Source organism: Osmerus eperlanus, chromosome 5 (assembly GCF_963692335.1).
Source record: "Osmerus eperlanus chromosome 5, fOsmEpe2.1, whole genome shotgun sequence".
Classification (NCBI taxonomy): Eukaryota; Metazoa; Chordata; class Actinopteri; order Osmeriformes; family Osmeridae; genus Osmerus; species Osmerus eperlanus.
Genome location: NC_085022.1, coordinates 16,145,286 through 16,172,581, shown reverse-complemented (window position 1 = coordinate 16,172,581; position 27,296 = coordinate 16,145,286). Strand labels below are relative to the sequence as shown.

The 27,296-nt window shown below is 44.8% G+C and overlaps 3 protein-coding genes and 1 long non-coding RNA gene across 6 annotated transcripts in view; 3 read left to right on the top strand and 1 right to left on the bottom strand.

Annotated features, from left to right (window-relative positions):
• The window catches only part of LOC134021287 (excitatory amino acid transporter 2-like), a 33,655-nt gene extending 28,892 nt beyond the window's left edge, over window positions 1-4,763 (top strand). For both annotated transcript variants that reach the window (XM_062461956.1, XM_062461955.1), the window contains exon 11: window positions 3,264-4,763. In XM_062461956.1, coding sequence (XP_062317940.1) covers window positions 3,264-3,335 — 72 coding nt within the window. In that variant the 3' untranslated portion in view covers window positions 3,336-4,763. The remainder of the gene's footprint in view (window positions 1-3,263) is intronic.
• A 3,717-nt stretch (window positions 4,764-8,480) lies between these two features.
• LOC134021288 (uncharacterized) lies at window positions 8,481-10,824 on the top strand. Of its 2 annotated transcripts, XM_062461957.1 has the most exons (4): window positions 8,481-8,756; window positions 9,078-9,276; window positions 9,471-10,158; window positions 10,277-10,824. In XM_062461957.1, exons 2-4 carry the CDS (start codon window positions 9,259-9,261, stop codon window positions 10,381-10,383), a joined length of 813 nt encoding a protein of 270 aa, XP_062317941.1. In that variant the 5' UTR covers window positions 8,481-8,756; window positions 9,078-9,258; the 3' UTR covers window positions 10,384-10,824. The 2 variants fall into 2 exon arrangements, with proteins under 2 accessions (XP_062317941.1, XP_062317942.1); XM_062461958.1 differs by lacking the exon at window positions 9,078-9,276 and having other exon boundaries at window positions 8,483-8,756.
• A 325-nt stretch (window positions 10,825-11,149) lies between these two features.
• LOC134021290 (CD44 antigen-like) lies at window positions 11,150-26,978 on the bottom strand. The gene is given in 9 exon segments (XM_062461959.1): window positions 11,150-13,330; window positions 13,711-13,789; window positions 13,985-14,065; window positions 16,448-17,221; window positions 18,811-18,909; window positions 19,122-19,261; window positions 19,583-19,748; window positions 26,781-26,834; window positions 26,837-26,978. Coding segments are annotated over 9 exon segments (1,617 nt in total). The 5' UTR covers window positions 26,847-26,978; the 3' UTR covers window positions 11,150-13,116.
• LOC134021291 (uncharacterized) lies at window positions 15,163-15,807 on the top strand. Its single transcript, XR_009930490.1, has 3 exons — window positions 15,163-15,243; window positions 15,326-15,401; window positions 15,694-15,807. It is a non-coding gene; the product is annotated as an uncharacterized LOC134021291 (long non-coding RNA).
• Window positions 26,979-27,296: the final 318 nt, after the last annotated feature.

Sequence of the window (27,296 nt, the reverse complement as noted above, 5' to 3'; positions counted from 1 at the left end):
GAGTTGCTTCTATTGGAATTTACGTTCCGTTGCATGGTTTAGGCTGAAGTTAAGTTTTTGTGGCGAAAAGTGAAGCTAACGGTGGCTAATTTGCTAGCCACAGTCACTGACGTTACTAACGTCACTACGTCACTAACGTCACGAAAACACGCGTGACTACCTTTGGCAGAAAATTCGTTTCGCATCTGTTAACTTGGGGGATAGCTAGGCTAACTATAGCTTTACTGCAAGGCAGCTGCAGAAACGCCACAAGCAAAGAGGCCAGGGTGATAACTATTTACTCATTTTACTTTGTGATATGACACACAATTGTGATGTGTAATGTACAGTATAAGCTGATATTATTAAGGAAGTACATCTACTTTCGGAAACAGTAGTCTACTATTTCACTGAAGTATTAGCATCATGACATTAGCCTGTGTTGCCCGGGCAACACATACTACAGTGGTCTATGATGTAGCGTTATCTGTTTTCAATCGTTAAAATAAACATTCCTCACATATACATTTTCGTTGTAGGGTTTATTCTGACATTAGTAAACGATTTGTTGGTGAAATTACCATTACCTGTGGTTTCAAACCAGTGTAGCTCACTGCAACGCTGTAGCTTACGTGAGACGCACTACAAAAACATCTACAGTACACAGCTGTTTAGGAAATCAAACGGCGACAGAACATGTTCGGCACTCCCCTTACTTAAATCAAAAGTCTATCTAACTACTAACCTGAACTTCATTGCCACAGCCTAAACGTTGTCAATCTGTTCATGAAAATAATTAATTTCAGCTTAAACCGTACAACGGAACGTTAAATCCAATTCAACCAACGCAATCGCTACCAAGACGAACACAGCAGTAGTCTAGTACTGTACCGTAGTAGTACAATTTACCGGGGCAGCTTCTCCACACAGGGCTATATCGCATTTTGCGTTGTTACTGACAATGATCGCTACCAGTGAGCTTTTTATGAATGAGCGATTTTCCACTAAATAAATGTCAAGATTATTTACGTTTTGGGGGGCATATTTTCAGTTAGCAGATGGTACTGTTTGAATCGCGATTCTATCTTCTGCCGGTAACGTCGTAGAATAATCTTCAAAGGGGGTTCTTTATTAATGAATGCAATATGAGTAGGCTAAATGCCTGAAAATATCACGAGAAGGGAAAACTTAAAAGGACGTTTAAGTCATAGAGATTAGGTCAATTTTTACACCGGTCTGCCAAATGTATTCGTTTTGAGTCAGCTATGAGGATGCCTCTTGCAGGGGAAATGAGAAGATATCATATTTCATTCTACACTTCACTCGTATTTTGAGTTGTAGGCTAAATGAGCAGCAAAAAAAAGATGCTTTTAAATCTATGTCATCTTTATAAATAATAAGTAGGCCCTATGCATTTTTATATAAAATATACAGAAATATCAGTTGTAAAAATGTCATTAAAAAACGGACCCCTGTGCAACCGACGCAAGCAAGCACACCCTACAATTTCCCCAGAAATTGTACCTTCTCTAGTTTATAATTGCAGGGGCACCACAGTACGCTACAAAATATACCAAGTATACCACATAAGCCAACCCCACTCCTTGCAACCATAGTCCATTATTTCATAGTCCATGGTAGATCTATCTTACCATGGATAAACATCAGTGAGGTGCCTGATCTCCTCCCATGGAACTGGTTTGGTTTGAATAGGAGTGCATCAGAGAGGAAATCCAAGCCATGTGATTCTGACTAGGATCTTGGGGAAGTAGAACATTAGCCCTGGCCACCCTTCCCTGAACGTTTCGTTTCCACCGCCAAGTCTCTTGTCCCAAAACCCATGTCAAAATATACGTTTAAACATATTTTCTGACCGGCGTTAGGGACAGCAAACAGTCTTAGGGAATAGGAGAAAACAGCATCGCTATGGAGTCTCTCCATTCACTGTCCTACGGATCAACATGGCTCCCTGACTCTACGTCTGCTGCAATTTAAGAGCACACATTATTTCTGAGCTGTTTATACATGCAGAAAGAGTGTTAGCATGTCTAATTAGCACTGCATACATCCCATTCTGAATGAATGCGGCACATCCATACTGGGGAGTCTGTCACTTGCCCACGTATTTTGACACCAGCTATTTATGTCTATTGTGAGAAAAGTGCCTTGTGAAAATGGATGATAGATGCAGCTTACTCAGTGTAGCTCATTATCTTGATTTGAATAATGTTTCTACATAATAACCATGGTGCATGTGGCTTGAACTACAATGCATGGGGATATAGGCTGTGCATTTCTTAGAACAGCAGGCCAGGGTGTGAAAGGTTCCATGGTCCCATTAATTTATCAGAGGATCAAGACTGTTGCCTAGCAACACAGAAGACTTTTCACTAGTGAACTGTCCACAACAGACCTGCTCCTGACCAATTCGACAATCCATTAATGGTGATTTACAGATACACATGGTATTACGGCTGATATTTCCAGGTACACTTTACATGAATATGCTTGTTACAGTGTGATTACATGAGTAAGTAGTGTGAAATAAGCAATGTAACTGATCAACCTTAATAGGCAGTTACTGTATGTTGTGGTGCAGATTATAATAACTTTGTAATTATATATATGCTATGAGGCACCATTCTGATCAGTCACACAATTACATCAAGGTTTTCACCTATTTAATAATATTTTTTATATGTACATTTTTATGTACTGTATATTACATATACAAAATCATAGTGTGTCATTCTAGATTGTTCCACAACATTATTACTCGTGTAATACACTGTGAGAAGAACATTAATGTAAATGTTCTTTTTTCTTTCCTTGCACAATATTTTTGCTGGTATGTTTTAGCTGTAGAGTATAACCCTAACATTCACCCAAAGATGCAAACCATTGTAGAATGCCTTGCAAATAACATGTACAGACTAAACCGTAGCTCAGCTTGTAATTGTTCTACTTTGTTATCTTTTTTGCAATTGTATGATTTTCTTTTTACCAGTTGTATGTGTTGCCAGTGCGCATTGACGTTGTGGCTGTATGTATATGGTTCCTCAGGTAAAATGTGCCAGTGCTCATTCTTAAGACCTCCAAGCCACCGCACGCATGGTCATCCGTGACTGTCAAGTTCTCCCTGATCCTTCCATATGTGTTGTGTAATTAGACCACTGAGTCTATCTACAGTATGCTGGCATTGCTTCAAACTATGGAGAGCATGAAGCATGCATTGTGTCTGTGCTGTGGAGCCTGTGTTCAGATGTGCTGCTAACTGCTTGCAGGTAACCTCGGCCACAAACGGCTCTGCTGCGGAGTGCACGCTTGTTGAGGAGGAACCATGGAAACGTGAATAATGCCAGCACACAGATTCCCAGCTCCACAAGCTTTCCTATCCAGTGAAAAAATGAGTGGGGAAAAAAAACACACAAAAAAAACACGCAAACAGAACTACTAATGTTTTTTTATGTAGTTTTTTATTTTAGTCCCTTTTAAAGTGTTTCTAACCGTCTATCTGACTGACAGAGACAACTAATACTAATTCACTTAAGAGTGAGATGATAACAGAGGTATGTTTAGCCTGTTAGAGTATTATAATGTGCTATGTAGCAAACACTTGCACAATGGACATCAAGGCTTGGGAGGGAGTGAAGAGAGAACAAACTGTTACTTAAACTATTCCTATAAATATGCTGACTGTTTCTACAGAGCCAGTGCTTTCATAGCCTGGGGGGAGGGTTAGTGTCATGGTAAACAGTACAGAAACAGCAGTCATTCAGGCGGTAGGTTTCAGTTTGATCCAGGCAACCTGTCGCTCGAGTGACAGAAGATGATTGAGAATAATTGTTATGGAGTCATGGAAGACTGACAGGTTCCCTGTGTTAAACGTCACTACAGTACGTCACAAGCTTGTCATTACTAGCACCAATGGCACAGCAATAGGCAGCTGCTCAACCACAGAGCCCCTTTTATCTGACAAAGTACACTTTGACCCTTCCTAACTTCCCTTCCCCTTGTAAAACATCCCATTGTCTTTGCTACCCACAAACCCCTTGGGTGCATCAGGGTGATGTAACAGTTGGAGACACATGGCAAGGATGGGAATCCTGATGCTTACTCTACAACCACACGTTCTGTGGAAAACACAAGCACAATTCACATATGATAATGGAGCCCTTTTGTCTTTTGGTTGTGTCTACTGTAACGGGAAGGTAATTTTTCAGTGTTGCCATGCTGTATCTGTGTGGTTTGTGTGAATGGATGTGTGTATGAGTTTTGATGAGAACAGGACCAAGTTACCTATTGGGACCAAACAGACATGAAATCAATCAACCCACAGAGGCCTTTGAAACGCCTCCATGACTTTATTCCATGATCAGTACTGTGTTTTTGGTTTCTACATTGCGCACAATCCATGCATTACCTAAACCCTTGAACTGTGGGTGTCTCATTACTTTGTTTCAACTCCTCAAAATGAGCCATTATGGATCTGAGAACCCTGCCTGGTTCATGCACTGGACTACTTATAATTATAAACTACTGTAATGGGAATCCTACAGTATCCCCAGATGTTAATACATTAAACCAGAGTCACTTGAATGTCCTTTTTCGTTTTTATGATTGAATACTTATAATAATATGAGGCCAAATAAAAAGAAGATAGCACAATTTTATGACAAGCAAATATTAGAATATTGCACACATTAATTGTTGGCACTTAAAAAGAAATTGCCATTTGAACAAAAAGTCATTGACAAAGCACTTGTGGTATAGTAAGATTGAAACAAATTTCAAGCAAAATGCATGCATTCACCACCCTTTGAATGATCTTACAGACTTAACATAATTACATTTTTGAAGAGCCCCTGTAAGCCAGACAGCCCCATAAAGTAAAACATTGGATACTCAGGCTTATCATCAACTCTTCAGCAAGGAGGACATGTTTGATTTTAATATATCATAACCCTAAAATGTTTACTTCCATATGAGAGCTTCTCAAAAAGCTTGTTTACGATCGCCTTTCTCGTGCACAACTTGAATCCGTAAGCTTTGACTATAAACAAATTGACTGTTTACTGGCTAATTATTTTTAAAAGAGAAAGTATTGTATATATTGCACCTATATGATGAAGATTGAGTTTCCCTACTCAATTATTTAAAAGTAATCTATACTTTTATTACATATTGTTATGAGGATAAGCACAGTTGTTTGACAAGCTTAACATTCCAGCCTCAATTATCCTTGGCCTTCCTTTATTATTATTAAGCACAAACATATTCAGTACCAGTCAGAAGTTTGGACATACCTTCCCATTCAATTGAATAGGACAATGTATCCACACTTCTGACTGGTACTGTATTTTCTAAGACTTGAAAAAGTGGCACAAAACAACCAGACAGCTGACAAAAACTGAACAACAAAAAAAGCAGGTACAAGGACAGTATTCCCCAACTCAGATAGTGGTTGGATGAAGGTACAACACCATGGAAGGGTACTCATAGTTCTTATGCAGCCTTTAAGTGGGTTCTTCCTCACATAAAACAACCATTGCCTCGTAAACACCAGAGCTTAAGACTGTTCTTTCTGACCCTGGATGCTGCAGCTGTACGTTTGACAACCAAGAGTGGGCCACAACACACACAGCAGCCTAACGGCCACCTAAAACACCGGTTCCAAACTTGCCAGCTTTCAGGTAGTGAACTATCTATCCCTCTCATGGAACCAAATGGCTTAAATAAAAATCACACAGACACTCAAAGCTAGTCCACTATCTGCCAATCCTTTTCTTGGAGCGCATGTGTCTGTGTGAGAATAGTTGTGATGCAGGTGTGGATGTCATTTGTTTATCAGTGTTGTTTCCTTCTCTCTTGTGTCGTTTTGTTAATTTTGCTCAATGACATCCTTGCCTTGACGATGTAAACTTAGAGCTGTGTAGCCAGTTTGAGCATCATGATAATGTTGATTAAAGTAACACTAGAAAACTTAACACACACATTTCTATAGCAGCACTGTCTTTTAAAAACACGGAACACTTCTTTAGAAAGAACAATGCCACGTTGCTTTTGAGCTTGATTTACAAGCTGTGCATCTTGACAACACAGCACACTGTGGTGGTGTGCAAGCTGCATGGACATGATTAATTATATAAACACAAAGTCACACACACACACACACATTCATGGACACGCAAATAAGCGCACACTCACGCACTTATTTAACCCTCAGACACACACATTAATGAATACATGCACTTGTTAAATACACACTAAAACACAAAACCTGGAAGGTCACGGCATTCACCACATTATCACAGGAAATCAGTAAGCTGCAAACCACAGCCCTGGCCCAGACGGCTCCCAAAGCCCGACCTTTGACCTTGTGACCTTCAGGAAGAAGCTCTCTAGTAAGGAGAGAACCATTGTGTCATCAATGGGGGATTGAGTGTTGGACCACTATATGTTCAAACTCACAGTTTTAGAAGCATGAAAATGATTATTTTTTGCACCACTATCTTAAAAGCATGATATTGAAGTGCCTCCTTGCACTTTGTGTATATATTGTAGGTAACAAATGCTTTGTTTTTCTTGTTTTGTTTTGGGGGCGTTGACATGGAACAGTATGTAGAAATAGAGTCGCATTGCTGTGATTGTATATGTAATCCTCTAGAAAATATATCATCTATGTTCTGAAAAAAATTAGAATAGATCAAATGTATAGAAGGAAATGTGTATTAAATTGCTTGTTTTTTTATTTTCTAATAGCTGTTAACTAGTTGTCTCACTTACCTGTCACACATCAATATATAAATATCTTTTTTTTTATCTAATGTAAGCGTTTTGAATGTTTGTTCAATGAAGATATAAGTCATGTGCATTCATTTTCATTGTACATAAATATATATAATTGCTCTGTTCAATGGCAATGCAGAATGTCCCAGAGATTACAGTGATTCTGAAGCAAAGGGGAAAGCAACAAGAGAAAGGAAGGGAAAGTTCCAATTTAACGACAGGAGGGATGACGTGCTGAGTTCAATGTACTGTTAGGAAAGGGAATGTGATCAGGTTTGCATGAAAGGAAAAGGTCCAGTTTACCAAGTATGTAAAATAGACTGATGCATTTTAGCACAGTCTATTAGTAGGGTTTCAGAATCAAATGTAATCAAATGTCTGGAGCAAAGCCTGTTACAATATATTACAATAATCCTCAGGCCATAAATCTCCTTTCCAGAACCATCTTGACTCTCTATTGGAGAGGAAGCAAAACGTGTCATCTTGTGTCTTGTATTGTATGCACCTTGTGTTACTGATGCAAGATAGGGATACCTAACTGTACACCAAACATTCACGTCACAGTTAGATTCTATCAACTCTCTCCACTATACAAATGTGCCATGATACCCCTCAGTCACTATCACGAGAACCTCAGTGACAGTAAATCAGTATACACTTTCCAGCTCTTTTTTCTTCATACTTATTCAAATTAATCATGTTCGCGCTGTACTTCTACCCTGCTACACACACACAAAAACAAATACACTGAACATAGAATGGAAATCTAATGGAAATTGATTAGCCCAGTGGTTGTAGGGCAAGCCAGTATATCTTCAAGTCTGTCCTCAACAGAAGTGTCTATCTTAAGAACTCCTTAGTAGACCTGATAACCTCTTTCAATCCATTCCAACCTACCTGTCCCACTTTTAAGTTTTTAGAGACGTCCCTCTTTGTAAAGATGTTGTTGTCATTGCGATGTAAGGGGAGAGAGTATGTGGGGAAGATACAATATTGAAAAACAAAATAAAGACAAAAAATACATGATTTCTTTTCTTTACCAGACCTGTGGTATCCATAAAAGTATGTTCATACATATCAATAAGTGTTGTACCTTTGGTGTACATATACGATTATGATAACTAATAAACGTGGATTCATAACTAAATGTGGTCTGTCTTTACTTTCAGTAAAACAAACACAAGGATTTTGACTTATCTGATGACTGTTACATTAAGTACATATTTGCTTTAGGGGACACACAAACACAATACAGACAAAATATTAATTATTTACAGAAGCCTTTTGCTGAATTTGAGCTGTCTCTGTGGTGGATCTCTAATTAATGCCCAGTAATTATTACTGCCCTTTCCATTTCCTCTCAGGTATCCACATACACATACAGTGGGAAATACACAGAGGAATACCTAAACGGGTATTTTCCTCTGTGCGACTAAGGCATTGGAAATTGCGTCATTCAATCTAAAAATGGTGTTAACCATTAGCTCACGGACCTCTATCTACCCCTTCTATATTAAACGTAGAACCACAAAACAAACAACATAACAACTAATATTGAAACAGAATAGTTAAGGTAATAAATAAATAACATTCAAAGAGGGGAAAGCAGTAGAACCACAAAACAATATGATTTTAAAACTACTTCTGTGTTGCACACCGTCAGGCCAACCCAGGACGGAAAACGCCCTTTCTTTAACACGAGACTCTAGTCTTCCGGTATGTTTCTGCGTCCAATACACAGTCTATGGGTCAAACCCTCGCAGATGTGACAGGTGTGATGCACTCAAAATTAACAGTCACGTAAAGTAGTTTCATGTTTATTTAAAAAATACTTCAAATAGAAAGGGACTTGTATTTTGAAGTCCATCTGAAAGTCAATGGTGGAGAGCTCTTCGACCGTGGCTGAGGAATTTGCAGGACCCGCCGTTTGGATTAGGTGAAGCGAAGTTGACATCGAGTATTCTGTATTCATATCTCCTGTTTTAAAGGTTAGTAACCAGGGCTCCCAAGTCTCACGCATTCGCCGTGAGACTCATTTCGTATTTCAGCTATTTCTCACGCAACACCCTGTATTTCGCACGCATTTCAACCATTTCTCACGTTGAGAAATAACGGATAACTTGTCCCCCAATATACAATTAATGGACGAGGCGCAGGCATACTGAGATGATAGTTGTTTCGAGTTATACAGAGTAAAAAGCCACCCATAAAAGCCCCCCCCCCCCCCACACACACACACACACACACTTTGGCACTGAGAAAATATAATAAGTCACTAAGACACACCCATGTTTACTTTCATTTTCCAGAACTCAAGAAGGGCTACTGGTCTCTAAAAGGGAGAAAATGAAGAATGAGGAAGAATGATCAAATGTGGAGAAAATTGAACAGGCACATGTAATTTGTGTATTGACTGGTGTCAGGCGTACAGTACATTATCTTGAGATTTGCAGATGGGAATCAAGTGCGGGACTGGATTGTAGTTATTGGATGTGGAAAGATACAGATGTGAGTGATGGTGTGTTCTTCTCTGGAGCCTGTTATATCCAAATGGACAACATGCATTAAGGGAGAACATGATTGAGAAGGAGAGAGAGCGAATGAAAGAAACCAGACAGAAACACCAGAGCTGCACCTTCCACTGAAGCCAAACTAGCCAAGCTATATCTGAACGTGAACATTTTGTCTAAATCTTCTTTGAGGGCCACAAGATGTCTGATTACGTCTCTGAGTTGAGTGGGAAGAGGCTGGAGATAGCAGAGCAGACCAGGAGGGCCACCATAGAGATATTGCAGGACGCTCTGGAGAAGAAGTTCTATGGCTTTCCTGTCAGTTACCGCTACTCCTGCGCGGACCCTGTGGACCCCTATACGTTCTGCTGCATCCCTACAGAGAAGCTCCTCACAGACCTGCTGAAGATCATGAAGGAGATCCAGTTCAGACAGGACACAGGCCATGAGTACAACGATGTCTTTGCCTACGTCAGACCAGGTGTGATACCGATAGACAACAATGTGTATTTGTGCGAGCTTTTCTGGAGTGCCCCAGACAACCTGTGTGAAGATTCCAAGCCGGGAACCCTCATCCACGAGGTGTCTCACCTCCTGGGGACTGATGACATCACCTATGAATGGCAGACTGTGGTGCTCTATGAAAACTACGGGACACTGCTGGGAAGGTCTAAGTACATCAAAGGCGGTGATGGAAAAATGCACTGCATGGAGCATGTGGCCCAGGTGAATGCTAACTCTCTGGAGTACGAGTTTGAGACCATTATCAACCACGAGCAGGCTTACCTAAACGGCAGGTATGCCTGTTGTGGGGAGACCAAGGAGAATTCTGTCTGCAGATCCAGAGAGACAGGACATTACCATTTACACAAACATTTTGGTGAGTATCAGCCTTAATGTTCTTTCCATATCTGTGCTTCACTTTTATGTCTCATATAATAGAGAAATAGCTAACATATGTCTAACATATTTGTCCTGATAATATTTTTTTTCCACAGAAGACAGGAAGAAAGCGATGAAGGAATCAATGAGTGGTCTAAATGGGGCAATGCAGTTCACAAAAATAAAAAATGGGGCTTGCAGGAAGTCTGTCATACCTAAGTGAACACAGCCAATATAAAGTATAATGATAACAGCATGGCCATACATGTACATAATATCTTTTAATATCATTCTGTCAATCCTGAGTAGACCATACTAATACAGTATCAATGATACTTGAGTATTTGAGCTATTTTGGGTTGGTTAAACACATACTATTCAGTGAATTAATCTTTGTCACACATGTTGCATTATATCACTATGTAAGGGCACAATATGCAATACCTACATATACGTCACTCGTATCTATGCTATATATAACTATTACATACTTTTAAAACTACCATATATCATGTACAATTACTGTAGTACTCTTATAGTACTATAGAACTGTATACCTCCAGTGCTTGTTTATCATCTCTATGACTGCTCTATGGCTATATGTTCTTGTGTACTTTGCTAGGGATAACAGCATCTGCTAAATAAATAAATGAAAATGTTGGTTCATTTGCTCTGTGTGGATATTTGTAATACTGGAAATGTCCCTTTCTCAATTCTCAAAATGGCCGTCTGCCGTCTTTGTCTTTCCTGGGTTCAAATGTTCTTGCATCATGACCCGGATACCATGGCAACCGTACTTCCTCCTCCCTGCTCCAGAGCAGCGGCAGGGAATCTATTCACCTCCCTTTTCACACCACTCTTTATCGCTTCCCTCCCTCCTTCCATCGCTCTCCCTCTCTGTCTCTCTCTCTGTCTAGTCTCTCCTCTCTCACACAGGCACACACTCATAACCTACACATTCATGCTCTCTGAATGAACACAATAACATCTCTTCTATACACATTTATTTGAACCATGACAAATGGGTTTATTAACAATCATTTGTTAATTCGTCGTTATGCTCACCTAGTTTAATACGTTTGCTAAATTTGATCAGAGTGAATCAGGATGAAACAGTACAACTCAAAAACAAATACCGTAGGTGGGAGAGAAATGGCAAAAGCGTCTCTGCCTCAGTGAAAACCATAAACAATCTGTCAGAACAAAATATGGACATGATAATATTTCACAATACCCACACATACAAATGGATTGCTCTATGACGAAAGAGAGACTCGCGGTGAGGATCGCCGGGGAATCCCGCGTGAGTGTGGAGCTGAAGGCTCGCAGGCACACGGATCGGCGTGAAGACAGTACCCTGGAGCTGCCTGTCACGGCCTGTCGCATCCATCCCAAGGCATGGCAAGGGCAGGAGCAAGGGACTATCTCTAACGTGTTTCCTGGTGGTGTGCTGGTGCTGTTATCGTCATGACCGAGTGTCTCGCCCTCCTACATCGTTACTGCTGACCACGCCTTTTCCTGGATGGAGCTACTCCTCCAGACGGCGGCTTGGTTGCTATGGGTTACAGTTAACAACCGTTGAGTTTGAAATAAGAATCTTAAGTGACAGCGTGTACGGTCAGGTTTCCCCCAGCATGAGAGGATGAAAGGACTCGTGTGATTAGTGTGTGTATCCCAGACGTCAAACAGATCTTAGATCAGCTCTTAGAACACACAGATCATCCATGTAACCCCGCAACCTACTCAACATGACTGCTCATGCCATGGTCCTTCATGTCATCTAAATGTGTTTCAGGATCCACAGTGTATGTATGCTATACATCAAGCTTATTTATACAACATCCACTCGTTCTACTGAAAATCACAATTGTTGCCTCATAGGCATTGCGCTTAATATGACACATTCTTTTTTTAAATTTGATCAAATGGCACCTAAATGCCAATAAAAGATGATTGACAGCTATTGCTAAGGCATTTTGTAAAGCGCATACAGTATATACATAGGCAATCAAACGGAAAACAGAAAAGAGAATCCAAACTGCATAAATTAAGATAGTGACATCTTGAGTTTACTTGAAGAATAAACAACCAATCCCAATCCACAGGAGACGTGAAATGTACACAAGGTTACGGTAATACCGAGTAATAAAAGAATGAGAAATAACAAAGATATTACACATTGATACTAAACGAAAGCCTCATTAACAGACAACTCATTTGTCCACCAGATTCTGAGGCTGTTGCTGTTTTGTGTGTTTTGTTTTGAGAATAGGAAGGACTCTGCTAGATACTCCCTATCAGCAATGTTTTACAGCGAAACCTTCCCCTAAATCTTTTTCACCCACACTTCTGTGCCCCTGTGTCATCCTCTCTCCTCTCACACACATTGTGCACACACATACACACATACGCACACACACACACGCACACACACACACACATACACACACATCATGCCATTCAAACCAGTCATTCATTGGGCTTCTGTGCACTATTTAGTCTGGTTTGGTACCCACCCTAATGGTGACTATCCTGACTTCAGTGGAATGTTGTACTTCCTGCTTTTAAAGGCCTACCTTCTCAAAACCGATGGTTAGTACTGGACCCCGTGCCTTGCAACAGGTAGGCAGAACAGCAAAACTCCAGACCTAAACAATATAACTAAAGCATTTAGATCATAAAAGCCTCAAACCATTCCCTCCCTCCCATCCCTCCAACACCCACACAAACACACCTTAGCTGGCATGTTCAGTGTCTACTCGGTGCCAGGCAATCTCAGTCCCAGGTGTCCATCACAGTCCCGGCCAGCCTGTCTCTCACTCTCACTCACGTCTTGTCCCAGTGTCATGACCTCCCGCGCCCTCTTCCCAACCTCTCTCCCCTTCACGCACACCCACACCTCTTCTCCACCACTCCTCCTCCCCCGCGCCCTCTGCTCCATCTCCACCTCCCCCCCTCATGCCAGTTGCTCCTTCTCCGGGGACTCCTCCAGCGTGATGACGGTGAACTCCTCCGTGTTCCCGTTCTCCTGGATCTTCTCCTTGTTCATCAGGGTCACCATCTCCTGCTCGCGCTCCTGGGCGCGGGAGCCGGCCACCGAGGACGCCGCCCCGTTGCCTTCGCTGCCGTCCTTGGACGAGATCATCAGAGACTGCTGCTTCCCACACAAGCTGAGGGGACGACAGCCGAACAGATGAGTTTAATCTGGAGATGTTTTGCTGTTTTTTGTTGCACTGGACTGGTTGAGTTGATATTGTATAGTTGAGGGGTTATTTTTGCACTGTGCCTGCTGACCATCACTTGACTTGAACCACCACAATACTGTTACAACTATGCCCTTCTGATCCTTATTTTTATACTGTACTTTCTATATGCCCTATGTGTGTGTCATTTGGATACATATGTCTGCTCAGTGAAAAACAATGTAAAATGTCACAAAACAGTTAAACATGGTATACAGTATATACGCCGGAACAGCTGATGTCAACGTGTACCTGATGTACATGCATAGACTGAGAGAGCAGTCACGGGCGAGGGACTCCGGACTCACCTCTTTCGCTTGGCGATAGCAGCGCAAACAAGTAGAATGGCGCCCACAGCCACGATCACGCCAATGACCACAACCCAATCTGCATAAAAAGGTGCCAGGCAGACGTCAGAATAGATTTATATACAATATATATATATATATGCTTTGGGGAAAAAGTACAAATGGCAATCAAGTATCAGACTGGTGTGTGTGTGTGTGGGGGGGGTGGGGGGGGGGTGGAGGTGTAGTGGGGGTGGAGAGGGGGGCGGGGATGTAGCCCGGGGGGGATCCTCACTTGAGCCACCCTGCTGCCCCGCGGCTGTAGGTGCGGGTCCCACTCCTGGTCCCTTCCTGCCGGCTTTGGTATTTGGTTGAGCTGTGGAGGAACAGCCAGATTAGAGCAGGAATCAGTCATCTGCTATGGCACTCACTGTCAACACGTTAGGGTGTATTCTGCTCCGCTCGCAGACACGTACACAAGCACACACGTGCTGATCATTTCGACATAAGTACACTACAAATGCAGGATTGCATTGTCTATCACACACACACACAACATACACACGCATGCACACTCTTGCGCACACACTCAATCACAGGCTGACTCTACCCCTCGTCATCAGGACCCCCCGTAAAGGATAAAACATGATGTGCAGTCACATGGGAGTCATTGAACTGAAACATCCAGGTTAATGACCTGTGTCTGTGACGGGGCTGTCGCTGTCAGAGACACACCAGGCTTTTCAAAGCTGCCTGTCAGCGAGGCAGATAAATGATCACGGGGTGATGAATGTGCAGCGTGGCTGTCGTATCTGCCTCACGCTCTGACTTCCTGGAACCCTGTCTACCCGGTGGGGGCGGGGGGGGGGGGGGCGGAGTAGGTGCTTGACGCAGATCAACAGGGTTGTTATTTACCGTGAAATCCTTCTGCTTCTGCGTTTAGGCTGAGAGGAGTCATATAGGAACAGTGAGGGGAAATCTCCCTGAGGCTAAACATGTTGCACGATTCTGCAGCGTTTCAGTATGCTGACCTTCTCCCCCGTGTGCTGCATGTGTGGGACGAGGGTAGAGGAAAGAGGCAACGTTTGAAGCCGTTCTGGGTCTCCTCACTCCTCACAGCTGAGGTCTAATATGGAACTCAGTGGTGCACAGCAGTGCACAAGTTTGGATTTAATGAAATGATTTACCCAAAGTTAACTGGATGACCCCAACTGAAGTCCATGGGAATGGTTAAAGTAGAGCTCGAAGTCTCAGGTTATGCAGTGAGAAGGTTTATGACATATATGTATACTGTATATAAATGTGATATTATATTTCAGTGTGTGTTATTTCTGTATTATATTCAATATTTTTCTCAGAGGATGAAAAGCCATGTGAAAAGTGAGTTAAGAGGAAGAGTCAAACTGTGACAGTTTCTGGTCCAGCCTCTCTCCACTTCTTCCCTGCTCCTGCACAAACAGATGTTTGAACATCTTCAAACACGCTCCACAGAGGAGTCCACGGATGCTCCTTCACACTCAGGATGTGGAAGAATGGAAATCTTCAGAACAAGAGGTGATCTGTCTTAGTCTTCCCAGAAGCCAAACCGTCTACTTGTCTCATGTAATGGTAACAGAAAAATGACTTCCTTCCTCAGTTAACCTCCTGTGCCTCTATGAGAAGCAGATGATCTCACTTCAAGGCCCAGGAAGTCAAAAGCCATACAAAGTGTGGTAGGTTTTTGGTACACTTTCATAGTTCTTTTGGGATTGCACATCAGGGTAATTGCAAGGTCGTGCATTATCCGTCTAATTGTTTGAGTTTGATAAAACAGTTTTTCCCTCCAACACCAGGGGGCGAGTTGAGTCTTTTAAAACTTTCCCAAGTTAGAGCGACAACCTGTCGCTTGTGGGTGATGCAGACTACAGTTTTGCTGCTCCAGTACTTTCCACCTGTCTTTGCTCCCATAGTATTAGTATGTAATCGTGGCGTACTATTTGTGACAAAACAAATGTGTCCTCATAGGTTCTGCACCAATAACAAGATGTGTGGATGGAGTGAGACAAAAAAACAAGAAGAAGAGAGAAGCAAACAGCAACACTTTCCATTTTAGACATTAAATGTTACATGATAGGCTGCTTTGAGAGAGAAGCCTGTGCTCTGTCAGAAATGCCGATGGCAATATGGTGTGACGCGTGTGATTAAAAATGATGAATTGCTCTGAAGATTTTTATCCGTTGCTGTGGTAACAGACCAGGGTACAGTTTTGAGATGACTTTTTGAAGGCTGGGCATACTGGTGCAACAGTATCATATAGGAAAATATCTGAGGTTCAGTGTGACATTTACATTTTAGTCCTCCGATACCATTATGTTTAAAACCATTTTCCACTTATAGCTGTTTGTTCATACAGGCCAGGAAGCACATTATAAGGTGGGGACTTTTTTCTGACCAAGCAAAGGATGTTAGTTCAACCTTATGCAATGGCAGAATGATTGACATTTTTCTAAAGATCAACATTTACTGTTTGTAGTTCTACAATCTCAAATCTCATTCTATTCATAATCTAAGGACAATTATGCTATGATACCAGTACCAATATTCTTTTGTTGTTGCCTATGTTATCATATACCAGTTAATGCATTACTCTAACTATCACTAACCCCGTTTATAAGAAAGTCATATTTTAATAGTTGGCTTTTAGCGTTTAGAGTTGGCATTTAGAGTGTACACATCACAAAAAGCCTGAAGCATAAGTTTAAACATGCAACCTCCTCACCTGCAACCTCCTCCTTAGCCTCCGCCTTCACCTTCTTCTCAATAACCTCCACCTTCACCTCCATGCTTCCTCCCTCGATGGTGGGCTCCGGTGGTCCAGCTGGCTTCTCCACATGTGTCACCGTGATGGTCTTCTCCTCCTCGGAGGTGGGGGGCAGCATGCCAGAGCCGGTGGTGTCCTCCAGGGTCAGTCCAGGTTCTCCCGAGGGACTGGCCCCCTGGGTATCATTCCCTCCAGCCTGCTCCTCCTCCCCAACAGGGTTCGCCGTTGAAGCCCCCTCCGTCTGCCCCTCCTCCACGGATGCGTCCGGACCGGCGTCCGTGGACGCGGGCACGGCTAAGTCCTCCTCCCCTCCGAAGGCAGGGACGGTCTCGGGAGTTGTGATGCCATCCTCGGTCTCCGTCTCTGGGGTGAGGGTTGTGTTCTGGCTGTCGAGAGCAGGGTCGGCACCAGCGTCTTTGAGATGGACCTCGTGCGAGTCCTCGGGCTGGGAGGTGGGCTCAGCCTCTGGGTGATCCTCCAGGTCTGGGGTCTGTGTCTGGATGTATTCCTTCTCCATATCCTCCAGGTCTGGGGTCTGTGTCTGGATGTATTCCTTCTCCATATCCTCCAGGTCTGGGGTCTGTGTCTGGATGTATTCCTTCTCCATATCCTCCAGGTCTGGGGTCTGTGTCTGGATGTATACCTTCTCCTCATCCTCTAGGTCTGGGGTCTGTGTCTGGATGTATACCTTCTCCTCATCCTCCAGGTCCCCAGGCTGCTGAGTGGTGTCATCTGGAGGGGAAGAGGAGATGAGTGTCAATGCATGGCTACAGCCAGTCAACATGAGGATCGTATTCAACCAAGAAACTTAGTTTGGGTAAACAGACCAGAATTAAACAACTACAGTCAATCAATTGACTTATTATCAATCTGGATAAAGATTAGCTGTCGGGTGGGATATTTATAACAGTTTTTAATGTCTGCTTGGCTAGACAGGTCTTTGACAATGTTTTTTTTCCGCAGTGGTAGAGAATCTCACAGCTATCTTCTTTCATATTTCTTTATGTAATGATGACATCATTCTTGGTTTGCTAGATTGAAGGCGATCTGTTTACAGGTCATCACATTGTCCCGTAAACTCACACCAACCCGACTTTATGAACTGACAAGTGATAACGCAGAAGAAATTCATCCAATAAAACCTTGGAAGTAAATTTGCAGGTTGAGATAATGCCTTTGTGTCTCGGCGAAGCCTTTTGGCTGGTCAACTCTGACAAAACTGAAAATATAGCTGTATTGTTCAATCTTGTTGGGATCACTGAGAACTCATGCTCACTTACAGTGAAACACCGACTCACATACCAGTGTGGTAAATTAATGAACAACCAGGGTTGAAAAGGAAGCGGGTCTGCATGTGGGTGGGGGATGCTTGTGGTTTGTTTGAAGGTGGAGTCGGATTGTTTGTGCAGTGTATGTGTGAGTGACAGTATGTTTGTGGGGCAGTATGTGTGTGTGTGGGGGGGGGGGGAGTAGGGGGATCAGTGTCTATGTGGGTTCTTCCCTGTTTCTACATTAGATAAGAGGAGCTTTATGTACAGTGAGAGGTGAGAGGTGAGAGGACACGGTACAGTCACTCACACCTGGTAAACATGCATCTGCACACGCAAACCAGTCATTCCTTTCATCTGTTAAACATTTGCCAACTGCTATTCAGTTAGCATGAAAAGTCTAGAGCGGACCTGACTCTGACAGAATACATGGGCTCTTATGGCACAACTCATGGGAAACACCCACCGCACCCTGAATGAGAGGTGGAGGTGTAGGGTGGGGCTGGAGGATGGGAGAGCTGGGAGGGCAGGAGGGTTTGGCTGGAGACTGGTGGTTGGATGATGGGCGTGGCGGATAGGGTTGGAGGGTGGTACTGGCTGTTGGTGGTTTGTTGCTCTATAGACATGAGCCATTGGGATCCAGGTTACTGAAGCCCCTCCCTGCATTGTTTTAGGAGTGGTAATTTAGCTGTCTGTTCTCATCCCATCCTGGTTGATAGAATGATCTGTCTAGAATAGATCCTGCTCCTTTTTTATATGCTTTTCTTCACACACTTTCACTGACAGACAAAACATGCACTGCATGTAAACCAGCGGTGTTAGCCTGTCGACCTGTCTAGCGTCAACAGTCAACTCCAAAATGAGTCCTGTCAACGGGACAATAGTAGTGTTCTGACGCCGAACGCGTGGTATTTATCTTGTCTGGTTCCCTTCACCAAATACGGGGAGCAAGAAAGAAATCGAGGACGAGGAAAAGCAACGAAGAGGACTACGACCCAGCAAACGGACCGTGACGACTGAGGATGAGGGAGCGAGGATGAGGAGGATGATCACCTGCAGCGTCAGAAGCCAGCTGTTCCTCTACTCCGTCGAGGCTGTCGGGTCCGGTGGAGTCCTGGTTGATGGCCTGGTCACAGTTCTTCTTTGGGTCGGCTGTGGACACAGCGAATAAAGTGTTGAAGTGCAGAAGAACATTCCAGGTGTTCCACACTGTCCTGTCTCCAACGTACAGTATGACATCAACATGGAGTAGCTGAACGGACTAAAGAAAAACCACATATTTTAAAGTGTTCTGAATGCACAGCTTATACTTCCTACAAGGACTTCTAAATAAAGTGTTGTTACCTCAAGTAGATATGGCTCACCTTTAGCATCGTAGCAGTAGGCATCAAAGAGATTGTCAGGTGTGAATTGAAGGAAGACAACACCAGTCGAGTTGTTGGCACAGTTAGGATGTGCCTTGTGTCGCAGAATGGTGGTATTTTGGTTGCTGATCCAACCATACCTACGAAATAAGTATTTCACATTACAATAGAGAAAGTGACTTCTCTACTGACTTCTATGGACCAGCCATTGTATATTTGTTTTGCCAAACAGAATGATCAACAATGCTTTTTATAAAGTTCCTTTTAAAGGACCTGTCAGTCTGTGTCCATTAAACAATGGTTTATTATTATATCAAGTGTTAAAATAGTTTTCAAAAATGGTGCTGTATTGTACTTTATTTTTGCATTAGATGTAAGGCTGATCCTAAATATTGAGCAAAGTGACATGGGAAACAAATGGATTCATGTGGTTGTCATAGAGACAAGCGGGGTGACCTCACCTGCAGGTCTCCAGGTCTTCTTGGTAAGCTTCTGTGATCTGTTCCTTGCTGGCGAGGGTGGCGTTTAGACTTTCACACAGCTCCTTGGCCAGGTCAAAGGTCAGTGCGTAGCGATCAGCTCCTTCCACATGGAACACCTTTGCATGGCTGCAGCTACGAGACTTCACTGCTGGGAAGGAAAGGGAGAGAGAAGGGAGGTGGGGGGGAGGACAGGGGGAGGACAGGGGGGAAAGGAGAGGAAGAAAAAACTTAGCACAGAAAGCATGCCATGGTATTACCCCTTTTGTGCATGGTGACATTTGGAAGCCAATTGAGAAGTTTGGCTTCACGGTCGCCATTTTGTCGCTTTTGGGTAAAACAAGCCTCAGGAGAGAGTTCTTTTTATTCGTCAATAGAGAGGGAGAGGGCCAGAGGCTGGGCATGTGTTAGCAAAACACGGTGCATAGCAACAGCCAAGGCCAGCGACAGATACACAAACAGATGGAAGACAGTGGTTGGTACCCTGGTCACATTCACACAGTGGGAAAGGGCCAAAGCGCTAAACCGACACCTCTATATTAACAGCCCTCAGCAATGTGTGTCACACACCTCTTGGATGTACACACCCAACCTTACACGTGTTGGGCACTGACTGTTCATTGACTCCACAGTGCATTGTGGCCTTGCTTCATCCACGGTTGCGATTTGCTTCCAGGAAGCAGATGGGGCATAATGTTACCTCCCGTTCCCACCCCCCTCACCCATCCCCACCTCCCCGTTCACCCACCATCCATATCTCTTACAATGAGCCAGCTGCTTTCTGATTCATCAGTTTCCTCCTATAGTCTCCACACAGCAGCTCAATCATATGTTGTGGGGCCGGGGCTTTGTTTGACTTATTTTCAGCCATGTTTGTCTGCGAGAGGAAGCAGCTATTCTGTACATTGGAATGACTTCCTCTGCCTTTTGTGTCGCTGTGGCGTTCATCTCGTCTCGTGTCACATGCAGAGGGGCATTTGAATGGCACAATGAAACAGATCATTTACCGTAGATGAACTAAATGAGATAGTGTACTTTAAATGAGTCAGTTCATCACGCATTTCTGCTGTGATGCAGACGAATGTCTGGTTGTGAAACGTGCACAGGCCATGAAGCAGATAGGAATGCCATGAGACAGACAGGAACATCACTGAGACATCAGACCCAGACATCCCTCCTCTGTACTGTTCAGCCCTGAAGCCATCCAAAACAAACGTTTTGTTTCAACAGTGAAAGACCAAGGGGGGCTTGATACTTTGCACAGTACCAACAGCTAAATATTTGCATCTGAGTTTGCATCTGTCTTGTGACTTTCTGTCTGGTCTCTGGTGAACATTTTCTTCATGTGTCCATACATTTCCCTAAAGCTTCAACAGCAGACAGATCTCATGGGAGACATACTTATAGATTACAGTCTAAAACATTTTCAAACCACTGATTTCTCAGTCCCAGAACAGCATCTGTTTTTCTGCATTAGAATGCTGAATGGATATCCTTCCAGTGAAACAGGCAACAATTGTGCATTTTGTAGTGGGGCTAACCTGTTCAAATATTCAAATATTGAATAAGAGTTTATTAGGTTCTGAGGAAGTGGACTAGTTCTGTTTTTTTATGATTCATGCTTGCTGCATGAGCTGTTTGCTTGACAACCGACACAAGTCAATTCAGTTATCAGCTTCACTTATCTGTATCATGTTCACAAAGTGACACATGCAGACAGGAAATCACACCATGCCTCCACTATCTCATTCGCAGTTGTTGATGAAGTGTTACCATAGTGACAGTAATAAACAAGCGCAGTGAAAGATTCACTGTGGAGCAGTGGTAGACAGGCCCCAGGCACAGAGGGACCACATGCTAGGAGCCCTCAGGTCTGAGATGTACACTCCAGTGACTGTCTATCTGTCTTTCTGTCTGTCTGTCTGTCTGTCTGTCTGCCTATCAGTCAGCCTGCCTATCTGTCAGCCCGTTTTACCTGTCTGTATGTCTGTCTGTCTGCTTTACCTGCCTGCCTGCCTTTACGTCTGCCTGTCTGTCTGTCTCTCTCCCTCTCTCTCGCTCTGTACTTCACATAACATTTGACCCTGTTGAACCATGAAGATGTGTTCATGCGAGTCATGAGCATGTGAGTCAAACCATTGCACTATTAGTGCAGATGAATTTCAAATGCTCCAATCGTTTAAGACTCAGGAGGCGCGTTAATGTCCTCCTAAACTGTGTATTGTTTAATCATTTCCTAAACAGGATGTGCCAGAATCTTCCTTCTTATCAGGCAGCACAGTGTAACCATGGCATGTTGAACATATGAATATAAACCGAGGTAAAGCCGTTAGTGGCAGTTGATTTGGTGTTGCCCAACAGGTAGCTGGTGTAATAAACTTCCCAAAAATTACAACTCATTAACCCCCAACACACACACACACACACACACATCCATACACAACCACACTCCCACACACATGGAACCCCACCCCCCACAACCACAACCACACACGCACACACACTCACACACACACACACACACACCACAATGTCCCTGAAAAGAAGAAAAACAACTCCAGGTCTTGCAGAGCGGCCGAGGGATCAAAGTGAACACAGCCTGTCCTGCGCTGAAAGGACTGAGGTCTCATGAATCAGAGGTGCTGTTGCCATTAGCATGCAGAGAGAGTGTTTCTGTGCTGCTTTATAAAGACTAGCATCCTGCTAGTCCGAGGCGGTGACTCTACCAAAGCTGCTTTTGTCATTTAATGGAGTAGAAAGGGCCGTGAGGACCATGGAGAGTCTGAATGTACAGAGAAGGGGAGAAAGCTTTTACACAGCACATGCCAATACCTCCAGCTGCTTACCCTGGAATCAACAAGCTTCTCTCACTCTCTACTCCCTCCCCTCTCGCTGTCTCTCTGTCCGTGTCTCACTCTCTCCACCTCTGTCCCTCTCTCTCCCTCCTTCTCTCTCTCTCTCTCTCTCTCTCTCTCTCTCTCTCTCTCTCTCTCTCTCTCTCTCTCTCTCTCTCTCTCTCTCTCTCTCTCTCTCTCTCTCTCTCTCTCTCTCTCTCTCTCTCTCTCTCTCTCTCTCTCTGTCTGTCCCTGTCTCACTCTCTCTATCTCTGTCTGCCTCTCACTTCTCTCGTTCTCATTCTCTCTGTACAGGCTGTACTTTCTCAGAAATCTAAGCTAGTCCAACACTATCCGTAACGTGGTTTGACACAATCATTTTAGCATGCTGTTGTTGAATATTTCCTTATCGGATGATCTTTTCTGGCTGGTTCTCATAGGAACTGAGAATTCCCATGACCGCCAGTGTGACATTGATCCAGTGTCCCATGTTCTCCCTGTTCTTCCTCCCTCTCTCCGGGCCCCACTGAAACTGCAGAGTCAGCATGCGTGTTGTGGTGAGCCCTCGCCGGGCTCGTCACGGTTCCACATACAGACAAGGCGGGCAGGTGAAACATGAGACTGGACTCACCGGAGCAAAGTCACCTGAAGGACTCTCTCTCTCTCTCTCTCTCTCTCTCTCTCTCTCTCTCTCTCTCTCCCCCCCTCCTCCAGCCCGTCTCTCCTTCCATCTCTCCATCTCTCCCTCCCTCCCTCTCTCGCTCCATCAACGCTTATTCTTTTAGTGTGTTTTGAAGACTTGGCAGTGAGAGGGTCCGCCTCTCAAATGCTCTTGAACGAGGGTGCGTTACAGGGTGTTCTTGTTGACATTCAATGACTTTCGACATCGGATCTCGCGAGCAAATTGGACAAGACCTGACTCTACTTTAAAACCATGTAAGAAGGGAAACACAACATGTAAATAGTTGTGTCAACGCGCACAAATGTTTCAGTTTTTGCATGCACGGTTTCGTAGATGAAGAAAGGCACTTCACCACAGCCTGAGTATCGGAGCAAAGCATAATGTAGTCTGCTTGTGCTCCGCTTGGAGATTTTGGGCTTTGGAGATGGCTGGGCTTGTCTCATGCATTAAGGATGTGTATGCATTACAGAACTGTGTGGAGGAGCGTTGCCCAGTCTACAAAGACTCCAGTGTATCAAGGAAGGAAAAGGAGGGATGAGGTGGGGGGGGGGGGGGGGGGGGGGGGGCATTGGCTTGGCTGCTGGGGAGACCGGGATTCACAGAGAGGCTTTAAACTGTAATGAATAGGTTTAACAGCATTCTCAGAGATGCAGACCACCTGAAATATGAGCGCCCCCCCGCCCCCCATTTAAGATCAGTTTAAATGCAGATCAGCTTCCGTGAGAGATGGGGCCCGACACCTTGGAGATGGGGGGGGGGGGGGGGGACACGCGAGAAGGAGGAGAGAAATGACTCAACGTTGAGTTGCTGTAGAGGAACAAGGGTAGCTGGGCTTGGGGCCTGGGGCCGGGGGGCTGGGGGATGGACTGAGGCTCGGCCTGGGGCCAGGGAGTGGGCTGAGGCTGGACCTGGGCTGAGGCCCGAGGCCAGGCCTGGGATAGGGCTGGTGGCGAGTCTGAATGTGGGTGGTGGAGGGAACAGTCCAATGGTTGAGGAGAGGGCAAACACGTGTCTGGAAGTCTCCGATGGCAGGAGACGTTCCCCCCCAGCCTGCCCAGGCACAAGCCCTCTTTGTCAGCCTCTGGTCCCACTCCTTGAGGGCCCCTTACCAGCCCTCACCTTGAAATGTGACACTGGCAGCTAGAGGAGGGGTTGTTGCACCTTGGGAGCAAATACAGGGACATACAGACCTGTTGGTCATGTATGTGTGTGCACCCACGAGAGTGTGCATGTGTGCGTAAGGGCATGCATGCTTGCGTGTGAGCACACGTGTGTGTGTGTGTGTGCGCGCAAGTGTGTGTGTAAGTGTGTGTGCTACACATAGCTGGTCCGTGCACACCTGGACTCAGGACCCTGATCAATCAGACCTCCTTTAACATGACAGCCTGGTTGGAGTGCTCTGAGGAGTCGAACAGAGATGGAGCCCAGCCAACTCTGCCTGCCTGCCTGCACAAACAAACAAACAGATAGGCACCAGAGAGCAAAGTTCGTCTCACCTCTCTTACAAGGAGATTGTGGATGGTCCTGAATGTTTCGAAAGCAGAGGGTGTTTTGTGTCCCATGATCAGGAATGGTTAAAAAGGTTTCCATCTGAGACATGTTGTCTTCAGGAGAGGAAACTTGCAAGAGAGAGAGCGGGGAATTTGGGAGAGAAAATGGCAACATGGAACGGGAAGGACCAGGGGGATGAGGGGAGAGAGAGAGAAAGAGAGAGAAAGGGAGATAGACAGAGAGACAGACAGAGATAAAGACAGAGATGGAGCGTGAGAGAGAGAGAGAGAGAGAGAGAGAGAGAGAGAGAGAGAGAGAGAGAGAGAGAGAGAGAGAGAGAGAGAGAGAGAGAGAGAGAGAGAGAGAGAGAGAGGGAGAGAGAGAGAGATGTTATTTAATTCTGGTTGAAGGTCAAATTTCCGAGGCCGCCGTTTTCTTTGGTCATTACAGGGCCATATGTTGGCTGGGTCCATGGTCAGAGGAGCGATGTTGTTAAACCGTTCCAGTAATCCATCTTGGTTTACATGGGAGTCTGGACTGCATGGACAATGTCCTTGAGGCCCTTCTTAATGATGTGTTGGGTGGGGAGGAGAGGGTGGTTGTGCTCCTTTCTGAGGGTTCAAAGACCAGGCCTGGGCAAGTCAGGCAGCTACCACCGCAGGACACCACTCACAGAAAACCAATTACACCCCCCCCCACCACACACACACGCACACACGAACAAGAACATCTTATACAGTAGATACTTCAGGACAAACAAGTCCTGTACACGCACATACACATTCACTGACCCACACACACACACACACACACACACTCACACACACAGCTATCAACTCTTGTACACGGTATATGCCTTGAGGTCAAACCAACAGGGTAACATGTTTTGAAGAACCCAGGGGCAATGTAATCACATACAGCTCACAGAAAAACATTCATACACACACACACACACACACACAAACACTCACACACACAAACAAGTGCACACTCACAGCCACACAGCTTCGTCTTTAAAACCGTTCAAATGCACAGCTTCCCTATTAACTGTGCCTTGGCACAGAGCCAGACAGAGACACCGGAATGATTCTTCCTTCTCAGACTAATCCAACCTAATCTAGACGTGCTCGATTCAGCACCAACTCTCCACCTGAGAAATATGCCGCTCCAAGCCTACAAATCCTCTCCAGCTAACCCAAATAAATCCTGGGGGAGCGGAAGACAAAGAAGAGATAGACATAGACAGAGAGAGAGAGAGAGAGAGAGAGAGAGAGAGAGAGAGAGAGAGAGAGAGAGAGAGAGAGAGAGAGAGACAGAGAGAGATGAGAGAGAAGAGAGAGAGAGAGAGAGAGAGAGAGGAGAGAGAGGGGGAGAGAGGGGGGGAGAGAGTGAAAGAGAGTGGAAAAGGTGGAATGATTGATTAATTTCTTTTTTTTCCTGTGAGCGCGGCAAGCGTTAGACACAACGGCGGAGCGGCTTTGCTGTAGCACTACGGCAACGTGTTATCTCTCTGCTGTCTGCCCCTGAATGAACAGCACAGAGAGGGATTCTGAAGGCTACACAGGCTAGACACAACCTCTACAACCAGACGGCGCGAGGAGAAACCGCTGTCTGGGGCCGGCTCACCGCTCTCTTTCCCGACCCACTCGCCGGTGTGTGTGAAGGAGAAAGAAAGGGACGGTGCGTGTGAGACAGAGAGAAAAGGGAGAGTGTGTGCGTAGTGAGACAGAGACACGGAGAGTGTGTGTGTGCGAGAGAGAGAGAGAGAGATAGAGAGAGAGAGAGAGAGAGAGAGAGAGAGAGAGAGAGAGAGAGAGAGAGAGAGAGAGAGAGAGAGAGAGAGAGAGAGAGTGAGTCCGCGTGAGCGGCTGTCTCCTTTGTGTCTGTACTGTGAGGATTCGGAGACTCCAGACGTAAGCTTGTCTGAGCGAGGGCAGACCACGCTGCCTCGCCGGCTCACGCTCCCTCTAACTACAGCCTCCCTCAACCTCTCTCACACTCGCCTCACACATAACCTCACACAACCTGTCTTACCAACTGAGCAGGGAGAAGAAAAACCAAACCCCCTTCTCGCCATCAAATCCAGCAACAAAGAAGAGTATATCCAGGATGAAACCAGACAAAATAAGCCCCAGACAAGAGCGATCCACTGGGCAGAGGTAGAGCCCCTCACCTTGAGCTGGTTCTGAATTGGAAGAGGCCAGAAATCCAAAGGTGACCCCAAGAGCAGAGTCCACATCCTGGGCAAAATGTCTGGCGATGGCTAGGTGAGTAACTGGAGGAGAAAGAGGTGTGTATGGTCTCTCCTGTAGTCCTGTCTTCTCTGCCAGGAATGAGGGTCGGTTTGTGGGTGCGTGTGTGCGCGTGTGTGTGAGAAAGAGAGAGAGAGAGGGAGAGTGAGAGGGAGAGATTGTGTGTGAGGGAGAGAGTGATCGGTAAAAAAAAGGAAAGGAAAAGACAGTCCGTGCTATGAGAGAGTAGCTGTTGGTGTCTGGTGGCTAATGGAGCTAAAACAGACTTTGTCCAACTTTTTTATATTCTGTGTGAGAGAAGGGAACTCACACAGAAGTAGTCACAAGCAGAAGTGGAAGAGGGTGGTTCATGCGCACACACCCTCCTGCCTCTCCCACTCTAGCTCCCTCCCACCATCTATCTCTCTCCCTACCTCCCTCCCCACCCCACACAGCCT

Coding starts and splice junctions, on each gene's coding strand:
- LOC134021288 (XM_062461957.1), top strand. Junction 10,159..10,276: donor CCATTTACACAAACATTTTG/GTGAGTATCAGC, acceptor TTTTTTCCACAG/AAGACAGGAAGAAAGCGATG.